At 41.1% G+C, this 22056-nt stretch overlaps 1 protein-coding gene across 11 annotated transcripts in view; it reads right to left on the bottom strand.

Moving 5' to 3' along the window:
- ZMIZ1 (zinc finger MIZ-type containing 1) overlaps positions 1-22056 on the bottom strand; it is a 345736-nt gene that overhangs the window by 34308 nt on the left and 289372 nt on the right. For 10 of the 11 annotated variants that reach the window (XM_062613387.1, XM_062613382.1, XM_062613421.1 and 7 more), the window contains 2 exons: positions 16617-16761; positions 2041-2155 (listed from right to left, as the gene is read on the bottom strand). In XM_062613387.1, the coding sequence (XP_062469371.1) occupies positions 2041-2155; positions 16617-16761 (260 nt within the window). Of the gene's footprint in view, positions 1-2040; positions 2156-9947; positions 10371-16616; positions 16762-22056 lie in introns of those variants that run through there. The other variant, XM_062613446.1, reaches the window with a different exon arrangement.

Raw genomic sequence — 22056 nt, 5'->3', positions numbered from 1 at the left:
TACACCTTTATGAAGTCTAGGTGCACATTCTTGGTGATTTCTTCTTCTGCCATTCCAAACAAACAAGAGTTTCTGATCTCTAATTATCCTTCACAGATTTTTAACTAGAGGGAACCCAAACTAATGTGCTTATGAAAAAAGTTACTACACAGACCTCTTAGAACCATGCTCTGTTTGTGATGACTTCATCTGATTAAGTAAATGCCTTTGTGTTTTTTTTTCTGGATGTAGGACTTCAAAATAATTTGCAAATATTCAGTCCCATGGGCATACTGCAAACGGTACTACAGATGTAGAATTGTGAAAGAATGTATTTTAGTGTCCCCTATTCTGTTTTTAAAAGCACTTAGTTTGCTTGTTTGAAGCATTTTTTTTTTTCCATTTGAACCAAAACTGTTATGATTTCCTTCGAGATGTAAATATGGCTGTTCATGCATCACCTACATGGAAATCTGTCTTCTCCTTGGGAAAAAATACAGTGATTTTTGCACAAGACCAAATTTCAGTTTTGGGAATTTGCAGAAGGAAATCAGTGATCCTGGCCAATGCCTTTTCCCCTGGGGAACTTGAAGACTTAAGGGAAACCCTGTCATTCATTTTAACCTGTTCTGAACAACCACAACCAAACTTCACGTTCCAGAGTTTCGTCCTTCTCTTGCAGTGATTCTGAAAAACCATTTTCTTCTTTTTACCATAGCACTTCCCCCCCCTCCTTTTATTGCACGTTCCTCTGAAGTATCACAAAGAATTCAAGTAACGTTACAGTATTTTAGGATAGAACAAAAATCTGACTCTTCCCCCCCCCCCCCATGTCCCCCTCTTTCCTTTTGCCTTTTTAAGTGTGAAAGATTTTCAGAGGAAACTGTATTTCCACTTTCCGGCCAATGTATAGACTGTAGAAACACCTGTTTACTCAGGTGTTTCTTTCCCAAATGGGATATCTTTTCTTTTAAGGCGTTAAAAAGAAATCAACAAAAATAAACAATGTTACAGATCTGCGTAACTGTTTCCTCTCTATTTTTTTGAAGAGAGATTTTGCCACAGCCAATACCTAACTGCCATGTGAGTATTTGTATGACTTGGCCCCTGAATAATTTCAAGTGGCTCAATCCATAACAATTCTGGTTTTATTTTTCTGACCAAGATTAAAATAATAAAAACAATTACACAGAAAATTTTGTGTTGGATCTAATATCACTTGATTTAAAAAAGGTAGAAAAGACAAGTTAGACTTATGTACTTATTAAAGATGTTGATGTGTTTAGATCCCTTCACCTACAGTGTAAGAAAAGACTACCTGAGAGCTTGATTTGCACCACATCCTTTGGAGAGTACACTGTCACAAAAAATCAGCATCTCCTTCATTAAAGCTGCTTCTTTTTGTATAGCATAATTCAATACACATTGCAGAAGAAAAAGAGAGTTAAGAGTGGAGAGAACCAAACAAAAATCTGCTAAGTATGGGTCTCACCTGGAAGCCAGGAGCTCATGCCTTTGCTCCAATGCATACTGAAATATTGTTTTAAAGTAAGGCTGGATTAACAGGAGAGGTTGAAAAGAGCACAGCCTATAGTCAGTAGTTAGCATCTCAGTGTGGGGGCAGAGCTGGCACAGGATTTCACCAGTCCACAAGTATGACACAACCCCAGGTAAAATCAACAGTAACTGTCATTCGGTGAATCTAGCTAGAATTTGGTGTTGTTTTGTTGTTTTTTATAAAACAACTATTCCAATTAAATCTGAATTTCCCAAGAAGTTTGGTACTATCTCAAGATCATGCTTTTAGTGTTGAAACCATACAGCGCAAAATATGCGGTAAACCCAAGCCTGACATTTGCATGCAGCTAAAGGAGTTACTGACTCATGCTCTCAGACAACTCCTTCGATGCTTCCAAAGAGGAGACCACTGGAAAAGAATGCACCATATGCAACAAAGACACTCTTATCAATCCCAAGAGAATCTTCCAAAACCCCTTCCTATTTGCACACATTAGTGAAAATCTGTATCTAGAAGGGAGGGAGCATAAAAAGGAAGCTTACCTGGCTTTGAGAGGTGTTAGTCACACCCCATACTGTGGTGACCACTGACAAAGAGCCTGGAGGCTGGTTGGTATTTTGCTGCCAGGGAACAGAATCGTAAGGGAAAGACCCATCACTGCAAAAACAAATGTTTAGGAGGGTGAGATTCTGAAAGTTTAAACAGTGGCAAGTTGCTGGCAGGGAAAAGGGATTAAAACCTGACATTACCTTAACTCTCCACTCCTCCTTCAATTATTAGCCTAGTACTTTCACAAGTATAATTTTTTTTTTTTTTAATACCAACATGACCATATCAAAACCACACAGAACTAATGAATTCTTTAGGTATACTAAAGACAGGGCTTTCACCATAAGGTATGTTACCAATGAAAGTGAAAATAAACCTAGCAGCAGAGTTTCAAACAACTAAGCAAGTTGCTCAGAATCACTTATTTTTTGCCATCCATCTCAAGCTCTTTAACAATCACTGCTTCAGCTGGCTCCTATCAATTCAATTAGATTTTGAGACCAGACTGCAGCTCCACTGTCTGCACTGGGTCCCCACATGGCCAGAAAAGCCGTTAAAGCAATAGCAGTTCACCATCATTTGGAAAAGTAAATTGAAATTCAGATAGTGTTCTCCCACACGATGGATAAGCCGCATGCCAAAAACAGTATCAGCTAATCAGCATTCTAGAAAATCAACTGCAGATACAGAACACATCTTTCAGATAAATATATGGTCGAGAAGATTGGGTTTTTCCATTACCTTTGTCCACAGATACAAGCAAGCATTTCTTATAGTTCTTTTCACACGAAAGCATTGGTGGCTTCAAAATGAATGCAGGATAGGCATGCGTCTTGTGTAATTAATGATATATGCTAAATCCAGTGAAAGGAACTATTGATCCAAGAACTGTAAAATATATTCCACTTGAAATTTGCTTGTTCTCATATTATTAACTTGTAAATTAGATTTCTATTTGCATATATGTTCAAATACACACACACGTGATCTTTCATCATCCATATATATACCATTTAATGCAAACACACACACACATTGCTGTCTCATTTTCAAATGCCACTTACTTGTATTTTATAATTGAGAACTGCATTTTTGCTTGGACTACCAGCTATCACTGCACAGGGCTACCCTGCCTAAAGAATCCACTATAAGGGCTCTGTGAGTGCTTTATCTACATTCTTCAAGGCCTGCACTGTGAAGTGCCAAACAATCAATTCATACAAGACAAGGCGAGACAACCAACCTGCCAAAGCCCTACAAAACAAGGGCTGTGGTAGACTGGGGTGCTGACTCTCCCATGTTCCCAGACAGTACTCAAAGCTTGGACCACTTCTTCTTCCTGTGCTGTGAGCCAAAATCAAGGACTACCCATGTGTTCATTCTTTAGGTTGTTTATAACACCTCATGTAGATCATTCAGGAATAGGAATTGCTTTGCTTAGAGTGCGCACACATGTGATAAAAAGTATTTCCAATGTAACAATCTAATAACAGCATCAGCAACTGTATAAGGTAAAATGAAACAGTGAATACATTTCAGAAACAACTAGGAAATTTCAAATACCATAATGCTGTGGGAGCACAACAGCACTATAATAGAACATAACCGTGAATCTGAACTGACCTATTTCAAAATACCCAGATTGAATTAAGCAACAAAATCATACACACACACACACACACACACACACACACACACAAAACACAACAAAAACCCCAGCATTGATTAAAAAAAGGGAAAAGAATAATTTCATCTAACAAATAATTAGGGAAAATTAACCAAAAATAGTAAGTCTCTGTAATATGCTTGACATACAATGTTTATGTTGACAGCATCCATATAAAACAATGTGTGAATAAGGGCATATTTAACACCTTGCAATCAGTAAGTCCTTCTAGCCCACTTTTCTTACTAGATTTTCTCTTAGAAGGCTGAGAATCTTGCTCCTCTCATTCAGAGGTGCAGACAATAGCTTCAGTGACTAATATCTGCAAGTGATGCAATGCTTCAGCAGGTCCCCTCCACCCACCATGGAGACAAATGATGACTAACCCAGAATTTGTGACTGCTATTAAGCCTTCCTCTTTTTCCTATTCTGAATGATGCTTCCTACTTTACTTCCTTCTCTGACTGCTGTTGATGATGCCTGCTCTGTGATTTGTTTGGATATTTATGGTACATATGAGTGTTTGCATACTTCAATGACTACACAGAAGCTCTCTCCATGACATAAGCAGCAAAAGGACTCTGCAGCCGTTCCTCTCTATTCTCCGTTGATGCACTGGGGACAGGTAACAAAATCTAAAGGACAAGGTAAACCTTTTGCAAGTGTAGGAGTAAATAAGAAGGGTAATGACAGGCAGGAGTCAAACCACAAAGTTGCTAAAGGTTCTCAAACTTCGAGCTAGCGATGCCTTAGTCTGCTTGCTGTTAAGAAGTTATAACTATTTCTACACTTTCTTCGCCTCCAAAGCATTTTCCTTGGACCCGTTTCTCACCTTTACAGTACACAGAAGAGATTTCATATATTACTCATCCATGGTTTCTAATGGTGGAGTCGGAGCATTTGTTTAGTGGAAAGCTGTACTGGGTTCTCAAAGACTACACAATCACTTCACCTAATTACAAAGAAGAGTGAATCACTCCATTTTTACTATATTATTGTTAAAACAACTCAAGAAACCACACTGTTGACATACAATGAAAGCCCCCAGCACAGGACCCAGTATAACACATGAAAGCCAGAAAAAATGACCAGGTACAGACTTGTTTAAAATAGTTATTGTTTACATTAAATCACATGACTATCACATGATCCAACACAGGACTTGGCCTTAAATCGCAGACAAAACTAATAGCAGAAATTATGGCAACACTGGAATAGTGATATATGTGCCTTTCAGAATATCAGCTTACACACACCCTATTATACAATTACTGCACTAGACTCACTTCAATCTTCCCTTCAGTTACTTCAATGAGAAATACACAGCGTTCTAGCAGTGCGCACCCCCAGAATGATACTCTGGCCCATCATCAATTACACACACGTTTGAGTATGACTTTTGCCATACTGGATACAATACCCACCCTTCCTCCACTGTGTGAAGGCTTCTTTGGTTTCAGACAGTAGGAGATGCTCAACTAAGGATTACTTGTCCCTCCACTTTGCTCTTTCAACTTGCATTTCTGCCCTAAGACAACCCAAAGGAGTGCTCCCACCATCAAAGGAAAATCCATATAAATACTGTAATGAAACATGACCAATCCAATTCTCATTTGCAAGAGAGCACTCACTTTCTGCTGTTATTATACAGAGCTGTGAATTATCCTGAAATCCCCTTCTTTAAACTTGAAAATGGCAGCCAATAGAGAAAGAAGCTTCAACCTCTCCAGCCACAGCAAAATGTTGCCCATGACATTGTTCCTGTTGAACGGTACAAGGGTAATTAAGTCTGTCACTACACCCTGGAGGGTAGTGAGTCAGTTTGGGCTCAGCTGGAGTCCAATAGAAGAATATTGACTAAATTTATAATAGTGTTAATGAACCTATACATACTACTGGTCAGCATTATTGGTCAAGCAGCAGAGGAAGCCATAGAGCAAAGAGGGAGAGATGGAAGGAAATAATTTCTCAAACTATGAGGTTGTGAATCCCTAATACTAGGAAAACAGAACCAGGTGCATATCCAGCCTCTCTGGAACAGTTACGGCCTTCACGTCAGACACAGGCTGTAGAAGTTGCTTAATAAAAAGTGAGCTCTGTATAGTAAATTAATACTGGTCAATTACTGTCATCTATACAAGATTTGTGGCATTATTTGAAAATGATGTATTTTAAATATGTTTATATTGTCATTAAAGCAATTGTATGTGTATCTGATACTCATGTTTACATGTCTTTGTTGCTTGAGGAAGAAGAGATACAGATGGTTTAGCAAAGTATGCATCCCTAGAGCACTGGTACTTTACACGATGTGGAGGAGGGTAAAAAATGGAATTATACCTTACCAGTGATTTTTTTCACACGGCTTATTAAGAAAGCCAGGTGTCTAAAAGACTACCTTTATAAGGCATCTATCGCTGTTTTAAGCATTGAAAATTTATCAACTACTGCAGAAAAGCACCAGATGTTGGCTTTCTCAAAAGCCCTTTTCATTCCAAGCACTGGTATCAAGTTTCCCATAACTGGGCTTTCAGAGGCTAGCTGGCTAGTTTCTGTAGCTTACCCTCAAGCCAGCTTTACAGTTTTGCAGGGGTCTTTAATGCTTCTGAAGCACAGTCATCCTACCTGGCTGGACACATGCAGAGTCCACACAGTCCTAATGGACTCTACTAACTATTTCTAAAGGAATCTGCTGGCTCTACCATAACATCTTCAGCTGACACCAAGATAAGCAGGTAACTGCCAGTGCGATGCTGGTTATCATTTCTCCCATGTCTTCTTTTGTCACCCATGGCCACACTCACACAGAGAGGAGAGCATCTCATGACAAGGAGTGGGGTGCCAGAGATCTAACCCAGGCCAAACATTCTTTTGCAGTTACACACAGCTAAAAATCAGACCGGTCCAAATACAGCCCAAACCCAGGGCTACTGATCTGTTCTTGCCTGTCAGCATCTCTGTGTCTGCCCCTTGATTTGCCTCTGCAAGTGCCTCCGGACGTGCGCGTGCTCAGGGTGCCCAGCACCCCTTGGCTGTATTCTTTGTTGGTGCCTCTAGGTGACACTACTTTAATAGAAACTAAAACAGCGATTTCCAAACAAGGCTCCTTGCTTCTGCCTCATCTCTCTTTTCACCCTAAAACCTCATCTGTCTGCAGTGGGAAAATATCACAGATCCCACAAACAGAACAGGAAATAAAGCCCTGGGTAACTGTAGCACCAATACCAGTGTTTCATGCCCATACTGCCTTACAAGTTAGGCAGCTTAGCTTTCTTCATTCAGGTTTAGATTTTGTTTTACTTGGATTTCTCAAATGAACATCGCTCACATAGCTTTAATTACTAATACGGATTTGGTTAGCAAACCTTCTTGATTAGGGCACCATCATAAACTTATTTTAAGCATATTCTTATTTAAGAAAAAGACTGGTTTGCATGGTGCAGTGCAAATACTGGATCTGAACTGCCTTTTTTGGTGTGTTAATGTTATGGAACAGGCATGAATTTCACCACATTTTTGTAATTTTCATAATCAGTGTAAACAAAACCTAGTAACTTCTTTAAAAATAAAATCTCAAGAACAGATGGAATACTATTTGGCAGTTTCCTGCAACACTAATGCTCCAGAAAGGACTTCAGCTAATTTTTCCCAATTCAATAAAATAGGAATCCCCAGCAATCTATTCATAAATAAACAACCAATCAAATCGATTATTGATTTTTAAATTTAATTTCTGGTCAAATTTCCACTGAAAATACCCTTGGCCTTGACTACCAACTTGGAAAAAAAAACAACCAAACAAACAAAAAACCCAATATGACACCCGAAAGCCAAAATTTGTTTCTGCTTGCTGGCAACCAAAAACATTTCACAGATCTGCTTTTGCTTTCTTTTTAAAAACCTTGGACATTCAGAAGGAAACCACTTCTCATTTTTCATTGAGTTTTTTTTTTCCAGGGGAACAAAACTTCACCAGCTGAAATACATGCACCGTTTTCATACAGCTAAAGCGCTTGGCCAAAGCTTTTCAACTCAATTATAGATTTTTCATCTAGTTAACAGATATTAAAACACAGTACTATTAAAAAATTTCCTAACACAAAATTTAACAAAGTTATCCCTTGGCCTTCTGTGCTGTGTTTTCTATAGATGTAGAAACCACTCTACACAATCTGTTCTCAGAAAGGAATATGGCAGTGCAAGGAGAGAGCTGTGTAAGAAGAGCAGGAAGGCCACTTACTGTCAGCAAGGAAATACAAAGACAAAAGAATAACTACCTGTGTACATCACACACTGACATGAAGCAAACTAAAAGCTGATGTTGCTGTGTACAGGTATCCTAAGGTGCTTATGTTAAAGATGAGAAAAAAAAGAAGGTAGTGTAGGAAGTTTGTATATTCATACTGGCTTTGAACGGCTAGCAGTAATTTACTTTTGACTGATGCTGCCTATGTGATGCATACTTTCCTCAAACTGTAGTAACATTTGATGAAGCTTAAATTGTATTGGAATAAATTGAGGCTCCATCATGTATTTCACTAAACAAACACATAAGACAGAGTCCCATCCAAATCACTGGTTGTTTTTATGTCATGCAAAAGTGAAAAAAGCCAATTTGGAAGCATTCTGTGAGATTTTATTTCCTTCTGCTTCTTAATGGCGTGACTCCAAACATTCAGATCTTACAAAGAAAATATACAGCTTCAAAAATTATCATATCTTCCCCCCCCCCCCCCCCAATTTCTCAAGTTTGTTGTTCCCCTCTACTCTTTCCAGCTATGTAAGTATGTTCTCTAATCCTTTGGAAAGCTTTGATTCTCCCAAGTCCAAACACCCAGAGGCTCCATAACTAGTCCTTCCCTATCATATCAAGAATTACCTCAAGTGTTGTTTCGGTACTGGATGTTGCCTGTACTATGAGCTATGTAGACTGAAGAGAAGACTGACAGCTGTTAGAAAATTCGTAATTCACTGTAAAAAGAAGGAAAGCTGTTTTCTGGCAAACCATTTGAAAACACAGAAGAATTCAGAACCTGTTCTAGATGAGCAGATGCAGGTGAAGCAGCCAAAGGGTGAAAGCAGCAAGCCATTTATCAGCGCTGTGGTTTGGGTGGCACCTGCAGTAAGCAGGTGGCTATCACCCCCTGCCTCTGCTCTCTTAAATATCAACACACACTTTTACAACAACCATTCATGCAGCCACACACATACCCACAATACATTTGCTCCCGTGGAGACTGAGACAGCAAAATCCAGCCGGCAGATCAGCAGGTGATACAAAGTACTTCTGAAAACTGAAAGCCCTGAACTCTGTCTTCATAGTCCCGACAAGGCCTGTGAGGCCTGGATGACTTATGACTGCACGAGGTGGGGTCGCTGTCTTCCATTTCACACTGGGTTGCTACAGGTCAGGCTGTGGCACGCTTGCTGCTGCTTCCTGGCGCCTGCCTCACTCTACACCCAGTCACATCAGTTAGAGAGCCATGCCTGCAAAGTACCACGCTGCTCAGCTAGAGTTAGTGCATCTTAATCTAACCCCTGGAATTAGAAAAATGCATCGGGCCAAATAATTAGATCAATTCAGAAGTTTCTGAAGCTGCACACACCCACAGCCCCCTGTATACACACACAACCCTGCTATGCTACAGATTTCAGATATGTCCATGCACACGTGTGTGCGCACGCACGCAAAGATACACGCAGTGATAACACAACTTATTTCTGTCCATGTGGAAAAAACGATCACAGCTATGTACGTAAAGCATAAGAAACAGAAACTCTACTGAGACCTGCTCCAGCCTCAGAAGCAGTAGAACGGGTTACCATCATCTGACACTGGGACTAGAGCATCCATCTGATCAAAGGAAAAAAGATTAAAGCATCACACCCAGTTCTATTGTCACACAAGTAGACCATGCAGCGCCTTACTACAGCCCAGATTACAGTTACAAAATCCACCGGTAACAGCCCTGCTATTAACATGCCACCTGTTACCTTTTCCCAAATGCTGAAAATATCTTATGATCGTTTTCAGCTTGACAAATGCAGTTTAATCTTTATTGCATCTCACATCACAGACCTGCTTCATCCATGTCTTATTTATCTCACGTGTGTCGGAATGCAACCCCAAGCCCTCAGTCCCCCCCTGCCACCAGGCATTCTTTCTACTCTGCTTTATCAATATACCTGGGTTTCCATATCCGACTGCTCCTTTACAATAAAAAACACACCCACCCAGTATTCTACCATTGCCTGTTGCCTTGGTAATCCAAATGCCTGGGTACTCGCTGATTATCGGCGAATGAGACTCGCATTGTTCACACCGCAGCGCGTCTGCTATGTTAATGTGAGATAATGGCAGCCAGAAGACTCCTTTTGTTCCCAGCTTTGCTGTTTATTCATAGTGCCTGGAGGTCAGCGACTGCTACAACAACCGGGGAAGGAACCGCTGTAAGCGTGAGCAGATTCCACTTCTGCTTTTGCCTCTGAGACAGAGGGAAACACGAGCAGCCCCGCACAGCGAGAAGGGCACCGGGAGCTTTGCAGTCTGACTCACGCAAGGTGTAGCAGGCGCCTAGGAGGAAGATTTGATGGACTTGCACTTCCGAGATTTTAGATGAAGCTGATTTACGTTCCCCGACAACAGAAAAAAAACCTGCTTTCTTCAAGAGGCGCGGCGGAGGGCGGGAGGGGAGGGGGCAGCGCACCGCCTCAGCTCACTGGAACCTCGCGGGGCTGGTGGCTCCGGGGCTGACAAGGGGAGCGGGGCGAGCTCTGCCGGGCAGCAGGTGCCGCTGGCAGCGGCCGGGTACAGGGCGGCAGCGGCTCCCGCAGCGCCGGAGGCTGACACGGGCGGGTCGGGTCGGGTCGGGTCGGGACGGGACGGGACGGGACGGGAGTGGGCTGCAGCGGGCAGCCGCCGCGCAGCCCCTCGCCATGCGGCGGCGCCCGGAGCGGGCGGGCAGGGCAAGCCAGGGAAGGGGGAGCCCGGGCAAATGCCTTCGCCGGCGAGGGACGTCTGCGCCCGGTGGCACGTACAGAGCAGATCTGAGAAACGTCTTCCCGAGCCGTCTCCGACACTCTGCCTGTCAAAGTTGTTTGGAAATGCTGCTGCTGACACAGTGACACGGGCAAACAAACCATCACATCGTATCTCCCCTGACGTGGTAAGTGGGAACGGAGAGCATAAACAGACTGTGGTACCTTCCCCGCATTCCCAGCGTGGAGGAGATGAGGACATGCCGGAAGATGCCCCGGCTGGCGTGCTGTTCCTCATTCCTACAACAGCCCTTTCACGGGAAGAAACCTCCGATTCCTGCTAACGGCACTGCCAGTATCTAGTTAATGTCAGAGACCCATCTGCACCGGTCGCTGATGCGCTCTGTCTACCGAGCAGGCTTTGTTGTCATCAATAGCGAAAACAACGGAGATTTTTTTTTAGCAAGAATCTCTAACCAATTTTATTTTAGGGAAACCATTAGAAAAGACTGCATTAGAAATCACTGCAAATATCAATGACTATTTCATTTTCTTCCCACTTCGATACTAAAGAGACTTAAGAACCCAGGTGTATGGGAATAGCAGGAATAATAATAAGAATAATAAAGACAAAATCGTATTGGGAATTTACTCCTTTTGTAATACATTTGCAGGGAAATCCTGTGGAGGGTCACATTTTCATCTAACTGAATGAATGACAGATGCGTGTAAAGAAAAGACATCAAGAAAAATACAAGGTTTTAGACAAAATACACATCTGTGTCCCTGTTGGAAAATTACCATAAAGAACAGAAATCTTTAAAAAAGACAAGGCATTTGCCATCATTTATGCCAGATATTTTTTTCACTAAACTGAAGATGGAACACGTCGCCAGACTGTAAGTCCCTCCCTGGGCAGAAGCCATGTCACCTCCTGGCAGGCAGGCTGAGTGCAACCAACAGCACAGCATAGCACGGGTACCCAGCAAACAGCTACACACACTGAACCCACCCGGGCTGAACCCGGGCTCCCCCAGCCCTCTGTGCCTGTGAAACCACACTTGTGGACCTGGCCCGGCAGTGGCTGAAGGGCATTGTCTTAGTTCTGGTCATCCCCATCCAAAGGCACTCAATCCAGTTAAAAGACTTTGATGATTTTAATGAGTTTTGCATCAAAGAGCTGGGCAAAGTATAGCTTTCAGTGTCACCACACAGTTACCATGTTGACAGTCAAAATGGGTAAAAACTAGGGATGTTGCCATAGCTGACTGATTTTTAACTCCAGCACCATCAGGAATGAACTGGTTTAATTGAGAACAAGTGACAGAGGGAACCTTCCCAAAACACTGGAAGAGGAAAATCACCTGCACTCAACACAAATCATCTGCTTTTGAGAGCAGCCCTCATGTAAAGAGCATGATAGTATTGTGGTTATCGCTAAATACTAAAGTGCAATCAATTAGACATTTTCAGGATCTGGGTGTTCCAAACATGAGAATGACAGCTGTCTTTTCAGAGGTGTCAGTTACTGTATTTTAAAAACAAGCATAGACAGGGAAAAGCCTGTGAAGGTCAGGTTTTGCCTTAGTCAGCAGACATCCCTTACATCCTATTTGCCTAGTCTTTATCAGGATTTTGAAAAATATCAGCTGGAACTTTTAAATAATAATAATAATAAAAAAAATACATAGCAACCCCCAAACTGTTTTATCTAGTAAATACATCAGAGAGGAAAAAATGTAGAATAACACTTACATGTACTTATTAGAAAAAAAAACAAAAAAAAAATGACAGAAGTATGGTGGTTGTGTTACTAAATATTTTTCATATTGCAATAGCACTGACTCTCTAATCAATGCAGAAGCCCTATTTTCACATCTGTGCAAGGTGCTGTACACACAATAAAAGACAATCTTTATCCTACACCTTTTACCAAGCATGTGAAGAGTATGTATTTGAAAAGAAGTTAAACTGCCCATTACTATTTTCAGAGATGGTGTCCCTCATGCTCTCCTATCACAAGAATTGACCACAAACATGTCGCCTAAAATGAAATACAGATTTTTCACATGAAAATATTACAGGCTGAATTATTAACAGCTAACGATCACACATTATCAGTTTTTAATGAGGGAGTACTAATAATTTGCATTTTGCTTCAATATTCTTTACAGGTTTTCTTCCACCTCCTCCTCATAGTAAGTGTGCGCGTTAAAACTAGCCTCTGGTTTCACTTGGAGAACAAGATGGGCAAACAAGTCTTGGGACAGTACTTCAGAGCAATTGGCGCTGTCTTTACAATGCTTAGAGCATCAGCACACTGTTTGGAACAAATCCCGAGGGTTTGTTGTTTTTTTTCTGTAAGAAAGGGCACTTCTGCAAAAACAGTTTTTGACGCTAAACTTTTCCCTTATTTTTTCTTGATGGTGGATATTAACATTTCTTGACAGAAAGGGAGACAGAAGAAAAAGAGAGGCTGCTCTTGCGGAATCAGGAGTAATACAGGTTGCTTTACTGGGTACATTCTCTTATATTAGGATTTACCATCTGTTCAGTCCCTCATTATATTTATTTCACAACTTCACAAACAGAAAGATGAAAAGGCTTTGAAACAATCTTACCTTTCACCTAAAGAGTTTTGAATTCTTTTGCAAAGATTGTTCCTGTATGCCACAGCTACATGCAGCAATGAAGTGATCCCTGACTTCAAACTGATGTATAAAATACACACAACGTGCTTGTTTTCAAAGTGGTATATGCTGCACCTGACCTTTCACTTTAACCATTTCTCTGATCCAGACTTTTTTAAATTGACTATCACTGTTGGTCAAAACTGCCTATGATGGCAAAATTGAAAAGGTAGCAACCTTTTCAGAGACTCTGTCACTGTTTCTGCTGGTGTGTTATAGCCAGATCACTTCTGATCCTTAACAAACAATGTAAGAACCAATCCTAATCACTCATAAATTCAGACAGAGAACTGCCATTCTTTCCAAGAGCTCATACCAATGTTGAAAGTTCAGCTGTAAGTAAAGTTTAAATAGAAACAAAAAAGGCACAAAACCAAACACTAAAAATGAGCACCTTTGTAACACAAGTCTAATTAATAAAAGGTATTTATGCAATTGTCTGAACATAAACCAATAATGATAATACATAAAGCACCTTCCATAATATTGAACTACTATTTAATTTGATCTACTGTAAGAAATTAGCACGATACAGCCCCTACTCTGTTGCATGCATGCACATCTCTGTATGGCATATATTCTGTTCTCTGGAAGTGCAATTGACCAATAATATCATTGTCAAAGCCCTCCTTGATCTCTCTTCCTCAGTTTTCTCCCACAACTCAAATTAACTTTTTAAAAATAAAAGGTTGTCCCTAAAAATAGGCCAGGCCTGAATTCCCTCCAGTGTATGTGCCCATAGTTTCTTCAATATGAATCCTTAGATTCAGATTCTTGTCGTACATTCTTGAGTCAGATTTTAAATAGCCGAGCTCTGTTTCAACTTTGAGACTAAGCACCTGTGAGTCTACAGCACCAGGTACATTGCAATTCTAGTCCTTAACTAGAGTTCTGGGTAATTCTGTTGCTAGTAAAAGCAACTGCAGAAAAAGCTCTGTCTGAAGGTACTCAAAATAGTCCTATGACAGGTGAAGTTTTTTGGGGTTTGTCTAGTGATATTCAGCAACTGACGCATATCCTAAATTGCCTGTATTAAGCTACATAAGGTTCTTGAATATGCTCTTGGTAGTTTTAATTTAGTATCTAATTCTTTCACAAAACTTGAAGTATCCGGTTACATTAATTTCTTGTTTATTTGAATTCATACAAAACCCTTGCGGATTAGAGATAAGATACTGTGAACTTTAATACTAAGCTTTTGACCCAAATGTAATTTAATGCAAATACAAACGTTGCTTCATCAACAGCTTTATCACTGGGATTGTACTTAATAGCATTCCATCTTTTTTTTTTCTTTTTAATTCAAGCAATCAGAAAAATCAATTCTTCACCCTATTCTTCACTACTGCCTTACACACTGATTATAAAACATTCATGAAAATAAACAGTTCCAGTCAGAAAAAGAAGTTGGAGAGTCACGAGGTGTCTCATTCTAATGTACCACTCCAGAGATTTTGAGTAGTCACAGTTATGGCTAAATTACAGACAAGATAACAGCACACACTGAAGTAGTGATGCAAGTATTTCAAATCCCTGAGAGGCTGCTGCAGATATTACAGGTATGAAGTTATGCTACAGGAATTATGTTTCTAAAGGGGCATCTCATAGGTAAACAGCAGTAATTTAGAACTGACTCTCAGCATCTCCCTCAGTAAAGGATTTCAAGGGCAATACTCAAGAGAAACTTACAGGGACTGTTTCATACTGCACAGGATATTTTACTATCATGCAGAATATAGGGTAAGCCAGTATTGCCAGAAATGCTGGTGTTTATGTTGAGCAGAAGAAAGTGTTTATTTTTTGATGTGTAACAGAATTTCAGTGAAAAACTGCCATGAAAGAAGAGTTGTGCCTATCTTATCTAAGTAATGTAGCACACAGCCCCTGTGAGACATACCAGGGCTTTCATCCTTACTTTATAGACTCCAGGGGAACAGAGGCTAAAAGGTCAGATGAGAATCAGGCATCTAAAAACTACAAAACTACACCTAAGAGAGCGTACACTCTGCACCACACTTTCTCTGCAGACTGGCTGCTAATTTCACCTTGGCTTCTACAAAGCTTCTCCCAGGTGTAAGAACAAGTTATTTTAGAACAGAAGGTGGTTGGGTTTTGTCTTTGTTCTTTTGTTTGTTTGGGGTTTTGTGTGTGTGTTTACCATCGACCAACTGAAAAATGTGGCAATCCAGGTACTTTGAAAAGCCACTGATACTGTATTATGCTACAAAAAAGGACTTCATTCTCAACGGCTATAATAAAAGACACAGCATTTGCATAATTTTCCCATGAATACAATAAAAATAAGGAGAAAAATAACCAACCCAAAACCAGAAGTGGTTTCCAGACATGCACATTTGTATAGTGGACTTCATGTAAATGGACAGGTACAAAGATGTCCCCCAGCTCCATTCTAACACAAAAGTTCATTACTTATGCTACCATGGAAGCTATGTACAAGGATTTCAGCCTTATCCATGTTCTTACAATCCTTTACTAACAAAAGTGCCCTACACGAAAAACAATTTATACTATTTGTGATTTCTTTAATGTAATGCTAAGTGAAAGAAAACTTTGAGAAAAACCCTCCCAGAAACATAAAGCATGAAATGAATGTTTAGTGCTGTCTACACTTATTTTTCAGTTTTTGCCTTCATCTAGGCTCTGCAGACAGGAAATACAAATACTGCTCCTCCATGTAATTTGGTAAAGGCTTCACATCTTCAGCTTCTTCTAGTGTCCTTTAACGCTCACATTTTCTCTAAATGAACAGAAGTACTTTGTGATCCTCGCCTGATAAAAGGTAGCATAGGACATTCTCCCATATATGGCTATGCCCACTATACAATTGGTTTGCATACATTTCCAATGGTTCTTGGAAAACAGAACATCAGTAAAATGTTTTCAACCTCAAGAAAAGGCAGTTGTATCTAAGTAAACAATAGGAAAATGGTTTGGCAGAGACATGTAGAATTTTATCTCTAGGGCACAACATGAGGTTTGAAAGCAAGCCCACTTGATCTGAGCACAGATTTGAAGATGGAATCATCACTTCACTATGCAACAGGGAACAGCAAAGTCAAAACCCAAGTTTATTTTGTACTTGCTCTAATTACAGATCCCCTGTTGTCTGTAGTGCCGTTCAGTGCACAAAGCATCAATGGTAACAAGCATTTCACATCTGTCATGCGGCACATCTGCACACACTGCCACTCCTACAGACTGGGCTGAGACTCACCTATGAGAAAGGGTGGGTTTCATGGAGCTCATAGAGTTCATGGGGGGTTGCATGGGTAGCTTCCCTGGAGGATCGTTCTGCCGGCTTTTCTGGTGGCGAAGCAGCAAGAGCCGTCCCAGCTCTTCACACCACGATGAAAGCAGTGCTGTGCAAACAGAACAAAATAACAGTAAGTGCACAACCCAAGAACCGGCACAGCCAAGTACAGATGCATGCTACTGTAACAGGAGTCTCAATCCCAACAGACAAACCCCAGGAGTGAAGAGCTTGTCCACGATCGACCACTCATATTATTATCCTATCAAATTGAGTCTGTAATTGCCCTACACTATCATTATAATGTTTTTACACAAGTTACAAACATTCTGCACAGCCCAGGAGGGAGAACTTGTCTGAGCAGAGCAGCACAGAGATGAAGAATGGATGAAGCACAAAGACACAGGATAGCTGTTGTGAGTAAAAACAGACATGGAAGAATTTGTTTCACGCTCATAGAAATGTAACAAAAATATACAGAAGACATCATTCACAGTGGGGAGCAAAGAACAACAATATCTCTTTTCTGTTCAGCTATTTATGTGCAAAAGATTAATTGGAGAGACATGAAGAGAAACCCATGTGCAAGAATCCATTTCCAAACCTGCTACCAGCCACCAGTCTTGAACACATAAACATGAGAATACAGCCACACATATGTATTCGTACATAAGTTGTATGGATACAGCCATGAGAATACAGCCACATATATGTATCCATACATAACCTGTACGGATACAAAGTTAGCACTTAAATCTATATTTGACCCAGCACAACCCCTAAATGTGTATTTCCATTATGTGCCTAATCTTCTAGTCAATGAGGGCAATTCTGTGCTTAGAGGAAAATCATGCTTATGAACTATGAAGATGCAGAGGTTTCCTACAGGGACAAAAAGCTTCCAGCTCCAGCTGAAGGGATGAAAGGGATCATTATCTCTGAAAACGTGGCCTCTCCTTTATGCAACCACACTCAGAAAAGACCAGTCCCTGTTACAGAAACCACCTACTTTTCAGTAAGCACAGCCCCAGAAAGTGACTGCAGATGAAATCTGGCTCCCATGAGTGTGTCCAGCCAAGACACCCCACTGGAGCCTCCAGTAACACCCAACTGAGCCTCAAAGCTGCATGTTTAATTCCAACATCAGCAGTGGCTCTGGCAAAAAATCACCAAGGCACAATGCAGTGAAGAGTTTCACCAGAACAAAGTGCAGACTAATTGCAAAATTCTGCAGTTGAAAAAACATTCTCAAGGGGCAGCGCTTGGGGGTTTTCCTTCTTTAAAGTATGCTTTACAAAGTCCTCAGAACAATAAAATCCTTCATATTTAATTTTTAACTAAGCGCTTTCCTGAGGTGTTATGAACGGAACACAGATCAACAGATTGCACAAGTAGGTGAGAACCAGAACACTGCTCAAAACCCAAGCTGCCACAATGGTTCAGAGTAGAAGAGCTACACATGTAATTTTAGGCTTCCTGGTTTAAAAGAGACGAATGCAGAATTCACTAAAATTGTGGCTTTCATTTTTGTTTCTTATTTTTCTAGTGTGTTTTTGTTGTTTTTTTTGTTTGTTTTTTTTTGTTTGTTTTTTTTTTAACCAAATAACAGAATCATAAGCAGTAGCAAACTACCATTTCAGGGTACACCACCTTCTTTTTTCAGTAGCTATTGTCCGTACGGTACCCTTAACAAATTGGAACAAATTCAAAGAGACTAACTGTAAAATCGTGCGGGGGGTGAGGGGGGAGAGGAAGACCAGTTTTGCCAAGAGCACCCACAAATATGATTTTTCAGTACCAGAAACAATTGGAATTATTCAAGTTTAATGGCCACACAGGAAAAGTACTTAAAGCCCGAGCCATTCCTGTGAATAAATCGCACGTTTGGACAAAAGAGAGGTAGTAATTTCATTGCATTTATCAAGCAGAAGGTCAAGAGCGGTGTTTAGGGAGGCATTTTAGAGCTCTGCTGTGACAAAAAGGGGACACTGCTTCTTTATGTAACTAAATATGGTCACTCGGAAATTGTCAGCCTCACATGTAGCTACAGAGAGCATTCCCCCGAGCAATGTGAAATGTTCCAGCAACGAGTGTCAGCCTAGGCTGCTTCTCTATTAGCCAAGGAATCTGTCAACAAGCATTTGATCAAATTATACTCACCTTTTATCCCTGGCATATCACCACTAATGTGCCAGTGACAAAGGCGCCCTCCCCTTTTCCAGCCACCTGGAGACACAAATCCCTGCCTTGCAGGGCTTCTTCCTGCACACCACTTGAGCTCTGAGAAACAGGAACAAAGTGTTCTGCTGAACGCTAAATGCAGCCGTTGCAGAGTAATAGTGGATGCTGAGCACTTCCACAGCAGAATGTAATTACTACAGCATCAAATGGAAATCGTCCATCTTAAATGAGGCTTTGATGGGAGGAGGGAGCTGCTCCTTCTGCACACCTATGTGCACTTGACAAACAAGATAAAAAGCAAAACCCCAATGGATCTGAGGGCAAGAACCAGCAAACAAAAGACGAACCTGCTTGGAAAAGAAGTGGAGTAACTCCTGAAAAAGGAGTAAGTAATGAGATAGCAGTGCTTTGGTGAGGTGAAGATAAGGAAAGATCTTAATGAGTTATTATTATTACCAATATCCCATACACACATGTATAAAGGTGAAATGTAAACCATTAAAGAACAAAGAGGTCCTCAAGATAAGCTGGACAGTTTCATTCTCCAATTTATCTAGAGAGGAGTCATGTTTTTAGAAACTAAGAGACTGCAGGTATTAAACGTAGCAAATTTACTCATCCCTATCACAGCACTCATTACTGAGAGGTTTAACCTTTCCTCCCTCGGGACATTTCAACTCATACACCATGTATAATAATTGCTCTCTTTCCTGCATCAGTGTTTGTGCACGGAATGAAAACAAGAATTGTTTGTAGCCACCTTAGGAGTAAGCAGTCCCCTCTATCCTGTTCAGTAGGAGCAAGAACCATCTAAAGGAGTCTGCTCTCCTCTACTAAAAATGCAGGGGCAGTCTCCATTCCCCCCTGCCCCAGCTACCTCCACCGCTCTGCTCTCGGCTTGGTAAGATGAATATATACCCCACACACATCTGGTACAGCTGGCTTTTGGAGAACATCACTTCCTGGGCTATTCAAGCATGATGAAACAAACTCAAAATGAATTTACAGATTACGCTATTCATCTTTAGTGTACTTAGTTACTGCTTTTTATGCTGACAGTATTAGGCGTATCTCAACTCATTTACACTCAAAGCACGAGAATTTCAGTATCATATTATAATGAACAGATAAAGCAGCAAGCACAAAGGACAGCTACAGATGGTGCCAACAGTCAGTCTCTCCCTCTCATAGCACAGCCAAGCAGCTGCTTTTTCTTCCCCCTTCGCCCCTCCTCCTTGTACAACAGGAGCACAGATTTTGCAGATGGACCATCCACACCGTCTCTCACAGTCTCTTGCTGCGGCAGTTTAATGATCAGATTTAAATCGTATTCCTGTGTTGCACTGCTACAATGTCCCTTGCATGTAATGATGTGGCTTTCCTGCTTAAGCTGAAGTTAACTGTTGCAATGGGGGAGGGAAAGGCAAAATCCCTAAATGTGCACCCCCACATGCGCCTCCATACGCAGCCCAGGTGTAAAATACAACCTGGTTAATAAACTAAAATTGACATTTTCAACCCTTGTTCACTCATGGAGGGCTCTACCAGCTCATGCCAAAAGATGCATAATAATGGCAATCAAATGACGTGATGACAGTTTAAGTGTATTCAAACATTTATTTGGCTTAAAGGGACACACTCTGGGATGATTGGTGCAATATTTGACCTACTTTTCTCCATTTGCAAAACCTGTATCATTCTTAATGGGACTGCATTTTACTTTGAGCATTGATGTATTTTCATAGAAATAAATCGATACTGATTTGCTAATGACGACTGTGTTAAGAAACCAACGCAGAAATGCGCAGCCTCGGCTTTCACATTTGCGAAATAGACAAAACCAGAAAGATTTAAAAATAAGAGAAATTTCAATTATGAGTCTCTCAAGGGGTTTGCCTAAGGAAATAAGAGAAAAAAACACATTCAGACATACTCAGCTTGGTGCTAACCAGTCCCATTTTTGTTTCTCCTTTCCCTGAAGAGGAGCAGACGTTGCAGGAGTGTGTCTCAGCACAGAATGTGACCGACCTCTCCTGAAAATACTCATAAATACTCCCACACACCCGGAGCTGGCCACACTTTATGTCCTTCTGAGTTTTAAACACTTTCATTGAAAAAAATCATGAGACATCACAATGAATCCAACACTGGGATCCTGAGGACAAGGAGAGGGAAGAGGGCTGTAAGGCAAAGATTTCTTTTTTCTCCCCTCAGCCTGAGTCACATTTCAAGCATTTTTCTGCAACCGCAGAGCTAAGCCTTGTTTGAAAGAGAAAGGAAGCAATTGTTATTTAATCCCCTGCCTCTAGGAGCCAGGTCTTTAAGAACATGCCAAATATCACAAGATTTGCGACACAATTACTAGGACTGGCCACATCCCTGGGTACTGTTCTTTTCATTTGAGGGCCCTTCTGTGCTGAAAACCTGTCAGGCAGTATGGAAACAAAGGCTTCTGCTGCCCGCTCCGTGGCACCTTCCCATCCCTCAGAGCCATGTGTGCCTATCACTCACCAGTAGCACCAGGCACTTCGGTGAGGAAAACCAAGGAGTTAGAGCTGGGGGAAGCCATGGATCACATCCAGGCTACCCGCTCCACTTCTTACTTCTTCTTGGTGATAAATGATGCTGGCGTACTTGCAACAATTACGTGCTGGGTGCTGATGACGCAGCTCAAAGGATAGTTTATAGCCATGGCATTGAATATTGGTACAGCCTGTTACAGTCCCTTTTGGGTCAGGGAACAGAAAGGGGAAGGAAAACAGGCTAAGCGATCAATGCTACCCCATAGATTCACTAATGCATTTCATTAGCTGCATCCACACCAGCTCAGATAGCTGCAATCCCGTAACTGACTGATTTAACTCAGTGCTGTGCAAAGTGCCGTAGTAAGCATCTCAGAGTGAATGAGCCAGTCGGCTCCCTAGAAAGCAAAATACAGAGAAGCACAGGGCTAATCTATTTACCTATTATGATACCCTAGTATTAGTTACAGCTTATCACCTCAGTAAATCGCTGCCTCTTGTTAGGAAACATGCTTAAAGGTGCAGCAAACTGTTATTTACAGGCAGACACTTATATTTACAGCCACAAAGACAGGTGAGGAGGGGATAGGACAACAACTCAGTAATTTCAATGCCTTCTGCTTCCCGGGAGACTGCTGGAGGAGCACAATAGGATTACCGCTTCCTTGCTGCAGTTAAGCTGCAGTAGATAGTTCAACAGG

The sequence above is a fragment of the Pezoporus occidentalis genome, unplaced genomic scaffold, assembly GCF_034315485.1.
Source record: "Pezoporus occidentalis ecotype Australia unplaced genomic scaffold, CSIRO_AGI_Poc_V1 ctg101, whole genome shotgun sequence".
Lineage (NCBI taxonomy): Eukaryota > Metazoa > Chordata > Aves > Psittaciformes > Psittacidae > Pezoporus > Pezoporus occidentalis.
This window is presented reverse-complemented; position numbering and strand designations above follow the sequence as displayed.